The sequence below is a fragment of the Melanotaenia boesemani genome, chromosome 9, assembly GCF_017639745.1.
Source record: "Melanotaenia boesemani isolate fMelBoe1 chromosome 9, fMelBoe1.pri, whole genome shotgun sequence".
Taxonomy (NCBI): Eukaryota; Metazoa; Chordata; class Actinopteri; order Atheriniformes; family Melanotaeniidae; genus Melanotaenia; species Melanotaenia boesemani.
In genome coordinates, this window is record NC_055690.1 from 27253545 (window position 1) to 27269927 (window position 16383).

The window sequence follows — 16383 nt, forward strand, 5'->3', positions numbered from 1 at the left end:
ATCCTTCAGTTTCCACCTAAAACAGTGTTTTATGAGTAAAACTTGTTGTGGACCAACTATTTTAGTGGGTTACTATTATTGGATCCTCAGGTCCATTTCTGTTGCAGTATCATGTGCTAGTGGAGTACAGTATGCCTTTAAAGATAAATTACTTTTGTGACTGGTCTGAAACAAGTGTTTACTAAATCTACATTTATGACTGTAGCCTGGAATCACATGCGTCATTCAAATTTTAAGAATCGTAGCTTTCCAATGGTGTATAACATGTTTTGTTACTTGGAAGAGTAAAATACAAATTTATTTTTCATGTCCTGCTCACAGGACATCTGGTACTAACGGCTTAAAGGTTATAGTGTAAACTTTACTCCTATTGAAAGTCTCAAACAAAATATTTTTAGAATTAGTTAAAATAATCAAGATGGTGCAGTCTGACTTTATTCTCCCACCATACCACACCTTTGGAGTCAGGTATGTTTGTCATGAAATTTCCGTTGTTAAACAAAGCAAAAGTGTACTATCATCGGGAGCACCAACAAGAAGACAAACTGAGAATATAAGTAACAACACCAGCAACAAGAGCACAAAACACAACTGTAGTCATTGCTGATTAAACCTACAGTAGACAGGAGACAGTAGCTGTATGCATGTGTGTTAGTGAATGTGAAAAATATATTGTGTTCACTGATGAGTGTGATTGTACAAGTGCATCTGCACCCCCTCCAAGGATCAAAAGAAGACTAAGAAGCCCTAAGACCAGCCAGCCCACCACAGGAAAAATCGCATACCCACCCGGAAGACTGTAGACGAAGGACCCAGCTGCAGCCGCAGAGTACAGGCCCCCAAGGGGCCAGAGACTATTGTCAGTGGCCCCAGCTGACATTGGCCAAGCAGAGTGCATGACCCAGGACCCCATGATCTATTTGGATTGATGCTTTTGGATCATTGATAAATGAATCAATGTTTCAATGCACATCTATCTAATTACAACTCTAGTATCCATAGTCAGTATAATAAATTGTGAACAGTCTGTGAACATTCCCATATGAGTCCAATTCTTCAAATTATTTATAACGCACATGGGTCCCACAAACATTGGCTGATGTCATTACTGATATTTAAAAAACATAAAAACAGCCATCTTAATGATGATCTAATTCACATTCATATAAATAAGAATTTGTAAATAATGTAATATAGTAAGACGCCATGTGATCTTTGATTTTAAAACACTGGATCAAAACTTAAAAAAAAATCCCTCACTGAGTAAAAAACACACACAGTACACTTGAAGTTTATGTTTTGGGAGTATGTAATTTGATCAGCAGTTGTCAGTGTGTCTATTAATACAGGAATATTTAAGTTCCACCAGTAAAATTTTAGACTTGTGTTGTTGTTACCGGGTTTGTGGCAGAAATATAGTTTAGTTTAAAATGAACTGTTTTTATTTATTTATTTATTTATTTATTTATTTATTTATTTATTTATTTATTTATTTATTTATTTATTTATTTATTTATTTATTTATTTATTTTAACATCCTCTAAGGCGGAACACTTTACAGTTATGTTTTGACACGTCAGTCGAAGCAGCCGGACGAATTTACGTGCTGCACATGCCGCACTTCCTGACTCTCTTATGTTGATGTCCGCCGATGTCACCTGTGTTATATCAAACGGTAGTGAAATTTTACATGTTTTTTGTCTGTTAAGATGAAGCAGACTTTCGACTGAATAAATTGATAAATTTGCTGTTAATTGGCTCTGTGATTAAGCGATTTTTGTTTTACTTTCTGATTTAGCATGCTGTCATCACCAGGTATGCATGAATCCATCTTTTCCAGCTTTTCTTTTTCATTGTGTTTGTCGTTTCCGTGTCTCCGAAATGGTCAACAGTATATTATGTATGTTGTAGCTTCCTAGCTAGCTAACGTTTTTTAACGTTAATGTTTATACCACATAATAACTATAAGATTACAGCTGTAAACATTTTTATGTTTTCCAGTTTGTTTCATTCTTTATTAGAGACCGACGGATACGCGTTACAGTTCATATTAAAAAGTTCAAATAAAAAGTAAAATGAAAAAGTTCATATTAAGAAGGACAAGACAATACTATTACAAGTCAAAATTCATATTTAAGTGAAGAGTTAAAATCACTCATAATAGGTTCAAAGATATCATTTTAAAGAATCTGTTAGGTTGTTAAATGGGTGTGCATTTTCTCTCTCTGTAGATTTGCTGAGGGCACAGCAGGTTTGATGCCCATAGCTCCATCATGGAGCCCTCGAATTTGACCACACACAAGAATGGACGGCAGAGGAAGCTAGCAGGTGCTACCGTCCCACCTGATAACTCAAGGGACATGGACAGGGGAGAGATAAGCTCCTCTGAGCCAGAGGTAGACGAGGAGGGAGTCGGTCTCATCAGAGGGTCAGACTCTGAGGACAGGTGGCATCGCAGAGTCCGGCCTGGGATTCGTGGTGAGCTAGGAAATGTGTCGCTTCTTCTGTTCCTCTATGTGCTGCAGGGGATTCCTCTTGGACTGGCTGGCAGCATCCCCTTGATCTTACAGAGTAAAAATGTTAGCTACAAAGACCAAGCTTTCTTCAGCTTTGTCTTCTGGCCATTTAGTCTGAAGCTTTTCTGGGCACCCCTTGTAGACGCTCTGTATTTCAGCAGGTTTGGTAGAAGGTAAGAGAACAACTGATTTCCATTTATATGGACATTTTTGCCTCTCCTCTTTTTCTTTCTCTCTGCAATGTGAATCATTTCCCTAATTGCCCATCTTTCACCTGTTTCTGCAGAAAGTCATGGCTGGTGCCCACACAGTATCTGCTGGGCCTCTTCATGCTCTACCTTTCTGTGAAGGTCAATTCACTGCTGCAGAGTGAGGGAGGAGCGGATGTGGTGACGCTCACTGCAGTCTTCTTCATGCTTGCCTTCCTGGCAGCCACACAGGTAGTCATTAATAAACACAGATGTTCAAGCACATATTCAAGAAGACAATCACTCATGTCCTCTTTGTACCCTTTCTGTGTGTAAGGACATAGCTGTGGATGGCTGGGCCTTGACTATGTTATCCAGAGAAAATGTGGGCTATGCATCCACATGCAACTCTGTTGGCCAAACAGCTGGATACTTCCTGGGAAATGTGCTTTTTCTGGCTCTGGAGTCTGCTGATTTTTGTAACAAATACCTCAGAATAGAGCCCAAAGACTCGGGCATTGTAACTTTGCCAGGTATTTTCTAATCATGGCCTACCAAATTTTTTTAAGGTTTCAAATTTTTATAATCAGCAGGTAAAGTGTAACTTTTGCTTGTTTTGATTTTGTTCTTTTTTTCTGCAGATTTCTTGTTCTTTTGGGGAATGGTGTTCTTGGTTTCCACCACTCTAGTAGCCATCTTTAAAAGGGAAAATGAACATGGCAGAGGGAAGAGAAGAGTCCCTGAAGAAACACAAGGAGTCATGGAAACCTACAAGTTGCTGTTTTCTATTGTCAAAATGCCCACAGTCTTCACATTTTGTGTTCTGCTTCTCACAGCCAAAGTAAATAACTACTATTAGATCGATGTGTGGTTTAACTTTGAAACTATAACTTTAATGGTGTTGCTTTAGCTGTAAAGGTGGGCAGCCCAAGTGAAAACACATCAACTTGTGTCTTCTTCTGTGACTTGTTTGTTTCAGATTGGTTTTTGTGCAGCAGATGCAGTCACAGGTCTGAAGCTGGTGGAGGCTGGAGTTCCCAAGGAGCAGTTGGCATTGCTGGCAGTGCCCATGGTGCCTCTGCAGATCCTTCTCCCAGTGGTCATTAGCAAATATACAGCAGGGCCCCGCCCTCTGGATGTCTTCTACAAAGCATTCCCTTTCAGGTCTAAACTGGCCCACAGACAAATCCACCTACACGGTGTAAATACTTGGTAAGCTACAGTCTAACAGGGCTTTCTTGTGTTTTGTAGGTTGCTTATAGGACTCGAGTATGCTCTACTGGTATGGTGGACCCCCAGTCTGAAACAAGAAGGAGGTTTCCCAGTTTACTACTATGCCTTAGTGCTGCTCAGCTATGCATTGCACCAGGTTTGGCATTTCTTTGCTTGTCCTTTAGGCTCATTTATATAAACAAAATTTTCCTCTTTTAGTTCTAAATATACCATCCATTTTACAAGTGATAGGATTTTAACAACAGAAACACCAGGCTCCATTGGACAAAAAGGGTTAATGATGTCCTACTCTATGCATAAATAGATTACGCTGTCTAAGACACAAGGGAAGCTAGACAGGTGTTTGTTAGGTATTTGTTGCTGTCTTGTTTGGAAATATGAGGCTTAGAGTAATGAGGGTTTTATTGTTTTATTCTAACCTCACTAATCTACTGTCTTAGCCTCTGGATATTGCTGTTCAACAAGAGCTTTTGAATATCATGTTATCCATTTTATTATGTTTAAGTATTTCAGTGTGAGAAGTTGTATTTTAAGCACTGTTAGTGATATTTGTTTTGGAATTAGAATTAGAATGTAAACAAGCATTAAGCTGGTTTAGGTCTGCAGAGTTACAAAATCCAAACCAAATGGAGTTATTCTGCCCCACAGTGGATCCTTCTCCTGAACTGCCTGAATGTCTTGTGGTCCATGCTTTTCCCTTCTTTCACGTGTCTACACTTGACACATTTGTGTAATACTTAGCTAGTGGCTAGTTTGGCATATACTGAATGAACAGAGAATGAATGAACAGTCTCCACACTGCATCCTTTCAGACAGTATAATCAGATCAGACAAGGCCTTTCTGTTGTAGCCTTAGAGAAGGAAGGGAAGGTAAAATGGAGTGTTTCAGAGATGACAAGGGGTGCCAGAGGAGAATGAACGAAATTGTGTGCCTTTGCCTTTTTTTTTATTTATGTTGAATCAAATTCTGAAACTGTAAATGAGCATACAATGGACTCCTGAAACTGCAAATGGAAAAATATAACATTGGAGTGGAGAAGTATTTGAGTATCTGTTTTTTTTTCCTCCAGGTGGCGCTGTACAGCATGTATGTGGCCTGCATGGCCTTCCATGCCAAAGTGAGCGACCCCCTCATAGGCGGGACCTACATGACCCTGCTGAACACAGTCACGAACCTCGGAGGAAACTGGCCCTCCACACTGGCGCTGTGGATGGTTGATCCCTTGACCTCTAAGGAATGCCAAGGGGCGGCCGGACAGAGCTGTGGCTCTTCAGTTGAGGCAGGGGTAAGTGATAAAAGAGGGGGTGAAACTCAACAATATCTACCTTCTGAACTTACCTTTGGTTCATGTTTTCATCTCCAGCTGTGTGTGAAGGAAGGCGGCATATGCGTGACAACCCTGGACGGCTACTACGTGGAGTCTGTGGTGTGTGTTGTGATCGGTTTAACCTGGTGGGTGTGGTTAGGGAAGAAAATGAAGCGGCTGCAGGAGCAGAGCCCTGCGGCATGGAGATGCAGAGCAAACCAGTGACCTCACTTCACATGACTACAATCTGTACTACGGACACTTGTCAGTGCACTGCACCTGCACATTGTGCTCCAAAACAGCCAACTGCTGGACCTTCTGTAATTTCATCTCCATCTGTCTGGTCGCTCTGGTCCTGCTTAAGCTGCTAAGCTCAAGATATTTACCCTCAGACATGTCACTTTAAAGTGCATACTTATAAAAAAAAGCCAGCTTTCTTGTTTCCTTTAAAAGTAGAGATCATTACTTCTGTAATGATTAAAGTGATTAGTGTACTACTGAAAACCTGGAAAAAAAAAAGAAACTGGTCAATTTGGTTAAGAATATAAGATATATAAATATTTTGAATAGAAATGTTTGTTTTTTAGTTTTCCAGAACATGTTTTGCTGCTTAAAACAGCTCAACCAAACCAGAACTGGGTCAGGGAGGATGCTCAAGTCATTTTTGACTTGCTTGGATTACAAAGTAATACTGCAGACAGGACTTCTTGACATTTAAAATCCTAATATGTTTAAAAAAAAATATTGCGAAATAGTTTGTCAACTCAGCACTTAAGGCTGTCGTGGTATTTTTAACCAACACGAGACAAGTACTTTTTGGGAAATGACTGGCAAAACATACAGATGCAGTAATCCAGACAGTTTGCACATGAGGGTGCTATTCTTGTAAATGTCAGACCTGATGCAGTTTAACTCGGTCCACTTCATAATTAAACAGGGGTAAACCCAGTGTGAAGGACATCTTTCATTAATGTTCGACTCCAATTGGAGCCAATGTTCTTTAGAAGTGATTAGATAAATAAGTTCTCTCCAGAGTTAATTTGTGCCTTTTTGCTTTTTCAAAGTTGTCTGAAAAAGTTAAATTCCATCATCTATCCTGAGCTGTAGTAACAAAGGCTGGGAACATCACTAAGTTAACAATGAAGTAATTTTGATGAATATTTATCTACCATTTATCCCAAATATTTCTCTCTATACATCTGAAGTGTGCATTCCATATGAAGAATTTGATTTACACTTAACATAAAGGTTGTCATTTAAATTAATAAATAGGCTTGAAATGTTACTTTGCCACAGCAACCAATGTTTTCCTTTTTATTTAATGTTTTTTTTCTCCAAAGGACCACTTAAAATTTTGGGGCGCTCTTGGTTTTCAAGGCATTATGGGGCAGTCATATTTTCTGAGATGGTTTAATTTAGCATATTCAGTAGATTTTTATTTGCTTACCTCGCAGAAGTCAGATTGGCCTAATTCCCTTTGAGTTTGGCCAGTATTCTCCAGTTTCCTAGATGCATTATAGCTCCACATTTTGAATACTAATAGGCATTACAGCACATAAAAACAGGATGGATTTAACATGTACAGTGAGGAAAATACGTATTTGAACACCCTGCTATTTTGCAAGTACTCCCACTTAGAAATCATGGAGGGGTCTGAAATTTAAATACTTATTTTCCTCACTGTATGTAGTCTAAAGTTTTAGTGTCGCTCAAGGATGTCTTTGCAGATTCCTACTTGATCAATCAACACCAGCCATCAGGGAGAAATGGGCAGCTGTGGCTGTAATGAGTTTAATTGCTTGATATTTACCAGAATTCCCAGACTAGATATATTCCAGATTTTTTTTTTTGTTTGTTTTGGCTTTTTAAGCCTATAGTACAAGTAGCACGTGGATTTGGGGTTTCAATACTTGCCCGCTAGCAATAAACAGAATTACTTGCCAGCGATGATTCAGATCTTAGACCAGCATCATGCTCCGCTGGTGTTTTCATACTGTGCATCGAACTGAATGTTACAGTATTTTTCTCCAAATCCTGCTGCTTTGTCAAGTGTACAAGTCATTGGTTGGATAAGATCTCTTTCTGATCAAACATTTGATTTGTGTCTCTTGGTTTCTTATCAACGATTCTTCTTCTAGAAACAAGTTTCCTTCAGACTGTATATTTCAACTCTGCTAAAAAAAGTCCATGTGATGTTCACGGGATATTTCACGTGTATGGCAAAACTGCAAAAACTTCTTTCATTATAGGCCACTGCCACTGTTTCTTTAGCATTACAGCATTACAGTAGTTTGTATCAATATTGGAGACTGAGTTTTCAATTCACTGTAGTCTGCTGAACAGGCCTTTAAGAGGAGCTGGTAAACTGCTGAGATCAGCAGCATGACGTTGTGATTACTTGTAATCCTTTTGATTTTTAAATGTTTTTACTTTTTTAATTTGCACATATTGTTTGTAATAACTGCATAAGGAAAAAGTACAGTAAGAATGATGTAATACGGAGATCTGAAATGTTTGCAATTAAAAACATCAGCACTACTGAGGTCTCTGGATGTTTTCTCTTACGCTTCGGAAAAAGATCACGCACAAAAGACAAAATCCACTTTAAATGTCTTATTAGTAATTTTCTTTGCATTTCTGGAGTTCTAAAATTTCCCTCCTGAACAAGTTAATGCTGATGCTAATTCTTTGGAGATTTAAACCCAAGACCTGTAGACAGATCAGATCAACTGGTGCTAGTCTCAAGACATGACTCCACACTAGAGGTCGGACAACAGTCAAGTCATAATTGCTGAGGCCCAGTTCCTCCTGGGAAGCCAGATGAGAGTAAGCAGCACTGAGATCAGTTTTTTGTGGGTAGTGATTGACTAGTGAGTGAAACTTATGTTACATCAAGCTGAGTTATGATCCAGTGATGCATCCCATTGTGTAGAACACCTGGTGAAAGTGTATGGATCCAACGTCTAAAAGTGTTTCACAAGTCCTCCATGACACTGAAAGAATGGAAAAAGTAGACTATTTTTTCAAATTTAATTCAGGCTCTGATTCATAGCTGATGTATACCAGAGTTAATACATCCGCTGTGTAAGACTTTGTAAAAGAAAGGTATACTCGGCAATAACAGAGCCTCTGCTCGTCTGTCCGACACAATACGTTCTTTCACTTTTTAAAACTAATTCTAAATAATCCATTTAATTTCTTTCGGAGCCAGAGAGCTTTGTATAATCAAAGAAGAATCTTTTACAAAATTTCCTTACTGCCGTTCAGCACAAACCATTTTTGGACATCTGGCAGCACACCAGACTCACTACTTTCAGTCAGAAGCATACTGTGTGATGATTGCCTTTGTTTTCCAGGTCAGAAGAGACCTGAAGTGTCCGAGGAGAAGTGTAGCAGGTAACTGTAGCACGCGGGAGTGCCAGATGCACGCACAAACTCCATGTAGTGACAGTTTACATGTGCAGATGTGCAATTTTGGATTTTCATTGTCTCTAGCATCCATACCATTTTTCTTTGTTTTTTTTAAAAAATATCAAAGAACCAAAGAAAAAAAAAAAAAAGGAGTCATGGGTCATAGGTTCATACGTAGATGCTCGGGCCGTTTGGCTACGACAGGGTAGGTTTGCTGCTTCATCTGAGCCAGGTTTATCCCGGTAGGCTGACGGATGGGTAGAGGTGCTGAGGCCTCAGAGCTGCTTGTGATGTCCATCTGCTCTGGGATGGACAATTCCATCGCCTGGTCCTGAGGAGACTGGAGGACGCTTGGTCCTACGCCGGGGAGGAGAGGGCTACGGGACCAGCCTGGGCTGTAGAGAGAGGCATGGGGGCTGTTTAAAGCTTAACAAGTCTTACTGAATGACACTGTGACCCAGAACATCGTGTTTCTGAAGCACCGGCTGCAGACTGGCCGACATACCTGAGAGCTGTTCTTGGGCTGCCTGTGATCCGTCGAGGTGAGCGGATTTTAGGCTCGTATGAAAATCTTTCTTTAATATTTTCCAGGACTGATGGAGCAACATATGTGAAACCCTGAGGGGAAGGTGGGGAAAAAAATCCACATCTAATACTTGCAATCAAACATCCTTTCAGATGAATTATTGTCATCTGATTTATTAACGAAGGGCAGCTATCAAGACGCCAATTTGTTCCCTTTCAGTACCGAGGGGATAAAACATAATCATTACTAACAAAAAACAAAAAAAAATTGAGGAAGATACAGCGAGACATTACCAGGAAGGCTTGATTAGCGCTCTCACTGAGGGTCGAATCATCAGGGCTGTCGACTGGTGTCTGACTGGTGAACTTTGAATCAAACTGACTCACATCATCTGCTGATTGCTACAAAGACAGAAGAAAAGAAACCCAGATAAAGGGGTAAAGCAACATGAGTAGGTGCCTCGGCCGACAAGATAAACAGGAGACAGTCTGAAACAGGAGAAGACGCAGGTTCCATTCCCGAAACTTGAACTTTAGCCACTAATGAGCCATTACTTGTGAACGTTTCTCACCCAATTCTGCAAATGATGGCCAATTCAAAAGGCTTCTAGCTATACTTACCAAAATGGGCTTGAAGGGAGGCTCCACTTTCCGAGCCAACAAATCCTCCCAGTTGATGTGCCGAAAGAAAGGGTGAGCCTATTAGAGACCAAACAGAGCATGAGAGACATGCAGCCATGACATGCAGCTCTTAGTTTCTGGCACCAGCTCCCAAAAAGCTTGCCGCCTCCACCCCTTCTTCTATCCATGCCCAGCGCCATTTGGTTCTAAGGCCGTTGTCAATTAGGACGTCTTTCTCTGGCTTCATGAATTTACTCTCCATTTTTTTAAAAATCTGATTTCGGTGAAACAACCATCTGCTTGGATGCTGCGTTCAAGACCACTCGGAGATAATGTTCACGCGACAGGTTAACTAGAAAACGAAGTGTGGTTTATTGTCACTATTTGCTGAACACCCAAAACATTTGCAGCAGCAAGTTCTGCTTATTTTCGAAGATGAATATGTGTAATTTCCGACTTTAACATTGTTCAATTCATTTTCTACAATTCAGAGTCTCAACCACTATACCCATAAATAAAAGTTTTTTTCCCCTGAATCATAGTGAAAAGCCGGAGATCCGGCACGGTGCCGGGATACTTTAAGCCCTGCATGCCTGCTACCATCAGGAGAAGAAGCGTCAGTACAGATTTGTAGCTTCAACTCTGGTAATTTGCAAAACTTTTTACCATCTAAGAAATGTTTTGATTTTATAACTTCTGCATCTATCACAACTCAGTGTTTAGTGGCAGAGTTGGTGTGTTTTGCTTGGTTTTATTTTTTTTATCTGTTATTTAGCCTCCTGCTAACTCTCACCTGCACTTCTGTGGCGTCTCCTGCTCCTGCTCCCAGCCGTGATGAGGCATTTCTCTTCAGCAACTGTACAAGCAGCAGTCAAACATTAAGAGAATACAGACATCACATACCATATTGAAAAGCACTTTCAACTAATGTGAGCTTTGGAAAAGAAAAGAAAAAAAAGACAAAAAAAAAAAACAGTGAATACCCGTTTCAGGAGATCTCTGGCTTCTTGTGTGAGGTAAGGCGGGAGGTTGAGCTTGCATTTCAAGATCTTGTCGATGGTCTTTTTTCGGTTCTCACCAGTGAATGGTGGCTACAATTAGAGAAGAGCGTTACTCTAAAGTTGTACATTTTTATTCATATTTTATAGCAGCACAATAATAAAGTGTGAAGCAGAGTGCTTTTTAAGGTAATAAATTTTTAACTGACCGCTCCTGTGAGCATGTCGTACATCAGAGCTCCCAGACTCCACCAGTCCACTGCTCTGTTGTGCCCACTTCTCATCAAGATCTCTGGAGCCCTGGAACAGAGAAAGTCCATTTATTTATTTAGCAAAAAGTATGAGTGTGTTTATTAAAGGTGAAATGTTAAGTGTCACCACATCAGAAGCAGGGGATAAGAAAGAAAAAAGAAAAATCAAACAGCCTTACTTACATATATTCGATGGTTCCACAGAAAGTGTGTGTGACCGTCCCATCATGAATGGATTCTTTGCACAGACCGAAGTCGGTCAGTTTTACATGACCTGAAAGGAAAATTAAACCTTTTTAAACAGAATCATAATTCTTTTACCTTCTCCTTGATCTTATACAACTAGAGATAAAAACAGATCTCCTCAGTTTCACCTTGACTGTTGAGCATGATGTTTTCAGGTTTTAGGTCTCGGTAGATGATGCCCTTCTGGTGCAAGTGACCCAGAGCCATGGAGATCTCTGCCAGGTAAAAACTGGATAAAAAGATAAATACAATCAGCTTCATGCTACTTGTATTTACTTGAGGATCCACCAATTTTATATTAATGCATTTGGTACTATTACAGTATATTTGCTGTCAGTTTACCACATTAATTCATTCAGAGCCGTTTCTCATCCAATACAAGAACGAGGTATATTTTACAGTCTGAAAGACCGTCTGTATTCATTATATATCACTGTACATCAGTTAACAGCTATGTTTGAAATGTTCAGGCACAACTGATGACAAATAAGAATTTTACAAGGTAATTTGTTAGAAATGATGGCATTGTTACTTAAAAAGTAGCAAACTAAACGTTGCTCACCAGGCCGTGTCTTCCATGAAGATGCCCTCCCTCTCCAGCTGCATAAAAAGTTCTCCTCCTGCACAGGTAAACACATAAATATGCTAACAATGATGTCATCGTGCTGATGTTAGGTGAAAGTAATAAGAACAATAAAAGCTGACAGCATGAATCACAATATGCAGCACATTTAACATCTGAAACCAAAAACCATGATGTGTTTTACAACTTCTTCTTATGCTTTTCTTGTGCTTATCGAAAAGAGGTGAGGAATTATTACCACACAGTGACTGTATTTGTATGTGAAAAATAACAATATAACACTTTAAGCTAAACTTGTTTTGAAATAAGAACTTTATCTAATAACTGAGGTTGTAAGTTTACATTAAAGTGCCCATATTAACTTATATATGATAAAGTTTAAGTTATAAAAGTTTAACATCACTTTTCTCATACTATGGATTGCTTGAGCTCCTCTTCTTACCTTCTCCCTGAAATGCTTAATTTTAGCTACTGTCTTTTTAAGCCCCCCCCCTTTAAAAAGGCTGAGCCTGCTCTGAGCAGCTGTCCAGTCAAAAACGGAGCAGGCAGCTGATCATCCCGTTTTAAATGTGTTGTCATTAGGGATGACAAACTTCTGTGGGAAAGTATAAGTCCTTTTGTTGTGGACTTTAGAACTTTGCAGACCTTTTGCATGCAAAAAAAGGTTATATAAACACTAACAGACAGAGAAACTGCAAACCGCACAATGCGTCCTCTGCAATGGTCCTGCAGTGTATCAGGTGCACATGCAGTATGGTTTTATGACTGCACTGACCACTTAGGTACTCCAAGATGAGATACAGTTTTCCTCCCGTCTGGAAGGCGTAGATAAGATCCACAATGAAGGGATGCTTCACTTCCTCCAGGATGTTCCTCTCTGCCTTTGTGTGAGCTGTGTCCTTAGCATTGCGTACAATCATAGCCTGATAACAAAAAGGAATCGGCATTAGTTCAGAAAAACCGGCAGATCAACACCCAACGAGCTGCTCAGTGAGAAACTGTTTCACTGAACAACATCTGAATTGAATTATGATGGAAAAATACAAAATGATGAGTATTGGATATTTCATTGTAACTATAAATTAATGATTACATTCAGCAGATCAAATAACTTTTTTTTAATTAAATAAATGCAACACAAAGGTTTACAACCAAAGACAAGATATTCTGATCCTCCAGCTTTTCACACCCTGTCTTCTCTGCTGCCGGTTTAACTTCTGTTTACTAAACACTTCTGTCCAACAGCTAAAGGGCAGCGTGCCAACAACAATGTTGCCTCAGCAGATTCTAGCTGTGGAAACAGGCTAACTAGAATTTATGCTTTTTTATTTCCCCCATTCTCATTCCTAAAAGAGTCTTGTGCTTCCTTTACTGCCCCCACCTCAACCACATAAACACATACAGCGCAAAGTGAGCAATGAGTCATAGAAAGGCAAATTCATGATGATCAGTTCACTACAACATTCAACACATCTGAAGCACTGAGAGGGAAACTTACAGAACATGTGAAGCAGGAAAAACAAAATGCCATTTATAAACTAGAAGCAGACCTCCGCCAAGCCACTGAGTCACTCACCTGGGCAAAGCAGCCCACCCAGTTACCAGCCCCATGCCAACACTCTTATGTACACGTCAAGCTAATATCACTATATATTTCCATCATCAGGATAGATGCCACATCTTATTTAGAATCCTTGACCTTGGAAACACACCCTTAGACACCAAGATGAAGCAAATGGCTATAATAGTCTTAAAGGTATTAAAGAAGTTTGCTCTGATTTTCTCTTATTTGGGAAAAAAATCTTTTAACTTTCATCTGCTCATTAAAAAGCCTTATATCAAATCAGATTTTACATGGTAAAGCTTTGGGAATGCATATTTTCCTGGTGCATGTCTATATTCTTGTAGCATTGAATAAGTTAGGACAATTCTGCAACTCCGAGACCTGCAGAAAGAATTATTTCCTCACTTAAAGACATTTCATTAGCCTTGTAGCATTATTGCCGAAGTCATATTTTAAGGAGTTACAGGCAGTGATGCACAGTCAATCAGCAATATTAGGAGAGTACAATTAGACATATAATCACAATTTAGCCAAAATATGACTTGGGAAATTATGCTAACAAACTGACATGAGTGCAGTATTTGTCATTGATATTTCTGGGCAAATCTAGACTTATTTCATACCCTAAACATGAGCCCTGGCTTCTATCCATTCTACCAAGGCTGTGCATAGCTTAGTATAAATGCATACTGATTCAAGCTTAGCAATAAAAAACAATCACTGAAATCTAGCAGGTCCTTATTATGTCACTGCTGTCATGCCAGTCAATCATGCAGAGGCAGCCGTCATCAAGCTGAATCTAATGGGCTGAGGCAAAGTGTTTTAAAGTACCAAGGCTGCAGCAGAGCAATGCAGATGGCAATCTACCAGCTAGCAGTGAAATCTTACCCCACCACTGGCTTCAGCGACACAACCAATATTTGCAGACAGAAGCACCATAATGTTTTATTTGTAATAACATGCCACATGTTCAATGACATAAACTGATGACAGCTGTTTATCACTAAGAACTTGGTTGTTTTGAAGTTAGCAAAAGAAAAAAAATAGTACCTTTTTTAAAACTTTCATGGCAAATATTTTGCCTGATGCGCCTCCAACAACTTTTCGAACTTGGAAAACCTGAACAAGGAAAGAGATTTACTTATTTAGAATAATCAAAGTGGGAATTTGGAAGAAGTATGGCTTGACTTCATGTTATATAGACAAAAAAATAATCCATTTTGTGTCTGTTGGCAGGAAAATTTTTTATTGCACTTCATACCTTTCCATAACCGCCCTTCCCCAGGACCCGCAGCAGCTCAAAGCACTCCGGCCGGATGTTCTCTGTCCCCTGATTGACGTTGTCCTCAGAGATCTCAATCTTCTCGCAGTCATCCATGTTACTGCCATGAAACAGGATTTTAGTGTTATGGCAAGTCTCTTATTTTTGGTTTTCTTTTAATATAAAATGCTCAAACATCACCACAAACATGTGAATACTTACAATTCAAATCCACTGCACTGCTCCATGATATCATTGATCTGAGCCTGACAGAGGAAGTGGAAAACAGACCACAATAAGAACCATTAAATTGTTGTCATTTATATAATTTATTTGGCTTCTGTGCAGCAAATGACCTCGTAATTGTCTGATTATAATAAATAAAAACAAATAGTTAAAATAATAACTTTAGTGTTATAAATGCTGTCCCATAAAAGGTGAATTTTCACACAACAAAAAAGTGATTCTTACAAACAAGAACTGATGTGACGCAATAGACATCCTGGCTTAAACTACTTAAAAATCACCTAATGCATGATATTTAACCACATTCAGCCCCAAATATACATGTGTGCTGGCTTGGACAATAATAATTAGGTGGCAAATGTAATGAGAGTTAATGGAACACAAATTGATAAATTTTGTAGCTGCACACCTTTTTTTAGTACAATATTTTCTACGTCTGACTTTGTAATAATCCAATACACATTACAACATGTAATCTGTGATTAATAACTGTTTACATTTCAAAGTAGTCTGACCCAGCCCTGTGTGTGCTGATCACAGCTGTACTGACTCCATTCAGTCAGTACTTGCTGTACTATTACTGCTGCAAGTACTGAAGGATTCGTTGCACATATGCAGACTTTGACATGGGCATAAACACATATGAGACATTATTTAAAACTTGTTCATTCATGCTCTGGACATTTGTAGCAAGACGGAGAAGATGCTTTTTACATCTTAGCATTAACCAATGCAGAGGGTCCCTCAGCTTTTACCCCACACAGTCCCACTGTCACATCTTGCCAAGATAAAGTGTTGCACATGGAGCCACATTTATCACTGCAGCACCTTTGGCCAAGTAAGGATGGTTTGCACAACTCCAGCATGACAGCGGTGGTTTTGAGACGTGATGGCATGAACGGGGCATGCAGTTCATTAGCAGCTAATGGTGATCGTAAAAGTAAAACAGAACAAATGACAGTTCTGTGATGATATCTGTCAGGTTAATGGTATTAGCCATTGCTATGCACCTGTTTGCAAAGGCCTGACAGCTCTGGTTGCAGGCAGGAGCAGGCCTGTGGTGGTAGCTGACATGCTACCAGGCTAACAGCTAGCTACCGTGCGTAAAGAGTTTCTGCTGTGACAGCTCTCGCAGTTGCGTTTAACAGCTTCTGTTCAAGTACCTCCTCATTTTCATCATCGGAGACGTTTTCCTCCGGTTGGTCCAAATCAATATCAAACACTCCGGCCATGGCAGCGAGTCGCTCGAATCGCTCTGTCACAGACTGTTAGGGCAGCAGGCGTCCCCCACCTCATGGACAAATACTCTCGGCCGCCATAACCGGCTACTACACTGAGCACGCGCATTACGGCCCTTTACAAAAAAGGGGGCGGAAACCGGGTTTATTGTCTCATAAACAGATTCAGTCATAACTGTCTCCACTATAAACGTC

General features: G+C 39.7%; 2 protein-coding genes across 3 annotated transcripts; one reads left to right on the top strand and one right to left on the bottom strand.

Annotated features, from left to right (window-relative positions):
- The first annotated feature begins 1594 nt into the window (after positions 1–1594).
- slc33a1 (solute carrier family 33 member 1) lies at positions 1595–7782 on the top strand. Of its 2 annotated transcripts, XM_041995446.1 has the most exons (10): positions 1595–1675; positions 1799–1815; positions 2232–2689; positions 2803–2956; positions 3042–3237; positions 3346–3545; positions 3684–3868; positions 3956–4073; positions 5008–5223; positions 5302–7782. In XM_041995446.1, exons 3-10 carry the CDS (start codon positions 2274–2276, stop codon positions 5467–5469), a joined length of 1653 nt encoding a protein of 550 aa, XP_041851380.1. In that variant the 5' UTR covers positions 1595–1675; positions 1799–1815; positions 2232–2273; the 3' UTR covers positions 5470–7782. The 2 variants fall into 2 exon arrangements, with proteins under 2 accessions (XP_041851380.1, XP_041851382.1); XM_041995448.1 differs by lacking the exon at positions 1799–1815.
- On the bottom strand, positions 7780–16283 carry rps6kb1b (ribosomal protein S6 kinase b, polypeptide 1b). The gene is made up of 15 exons (XM_041995451.1): positions 16114–16283; positions 14927–14970; positions 14705–14825; positions 14494–14562; positions 12655–12802; positions 11859–11916; positions 11425–11525; positions 11234–11324; positions 11009–11099; positions 10785–10892; positions 10595–10657; positions 9802–9879; positions 9475–9582; positions 9161–9273; positions 7780–9050 (listed from the first exon to the last, which is right to left on the bottom strand). The coding sequence occupies exons 1-15, from the start codon at positions 16180–16182 to the stop codon at positions 8816–8818; spliced, it is 1497 nt and encodes a 498-aa protein (XP_041851385.1). The 5' UTR covers positions 16183–16283; the 3' UTR covers positions 7780–8815.
- Positions 16284–16383: the final 100 nt, after the last annotated feature.

Bases quoted from the DNA above. Each gene is read 5' to 3' on its own strand.
- rps6kb1b (XM_041995451.1), bottom strand. From the start codon at position 16,182: ATGGCCGGAGTGTTTGATATTGATTTGGACCAACCGGAGGAAAACGTC. The intron at 14,563-14,704 runs GTATGAAGTGCA...TTCCTTGTTCAG, and splicing joins GGAAGGGCGGTTATGGAAAG to GTTTTCCAAGTTCGAAAAGT. The intron at 9,880-10,594 runs GTGAGAGTTAGC...GGTCTCTAATAG, and splicing joins GAGACGCCACAGAAGTGCAG to GCTCACCCTTTCTTTCGGCA.
- slc33a1 (XM_041995446.1), top strand. From the start codon at position 2,274: ATGGAGCCCTCGAATTTGACCACACACAAGAATGGACGGCAGAGGAAG. The intron at 2,690-2,802 runs GTAAGAGAACAA...CTGTTTCTGCAG, and splicing joins TTCAGCAGGTTTGGTAGAAG to AAAGTCATGGCTGGTGCCCA. The intron at 3,546-3,683 runs GTAAATAACTAC...TGTTTGTTTCAG, and splicing joins TTCTGCTTCTCACAGCCAAA to ATTGGTTTTTGTGCAGCAGA.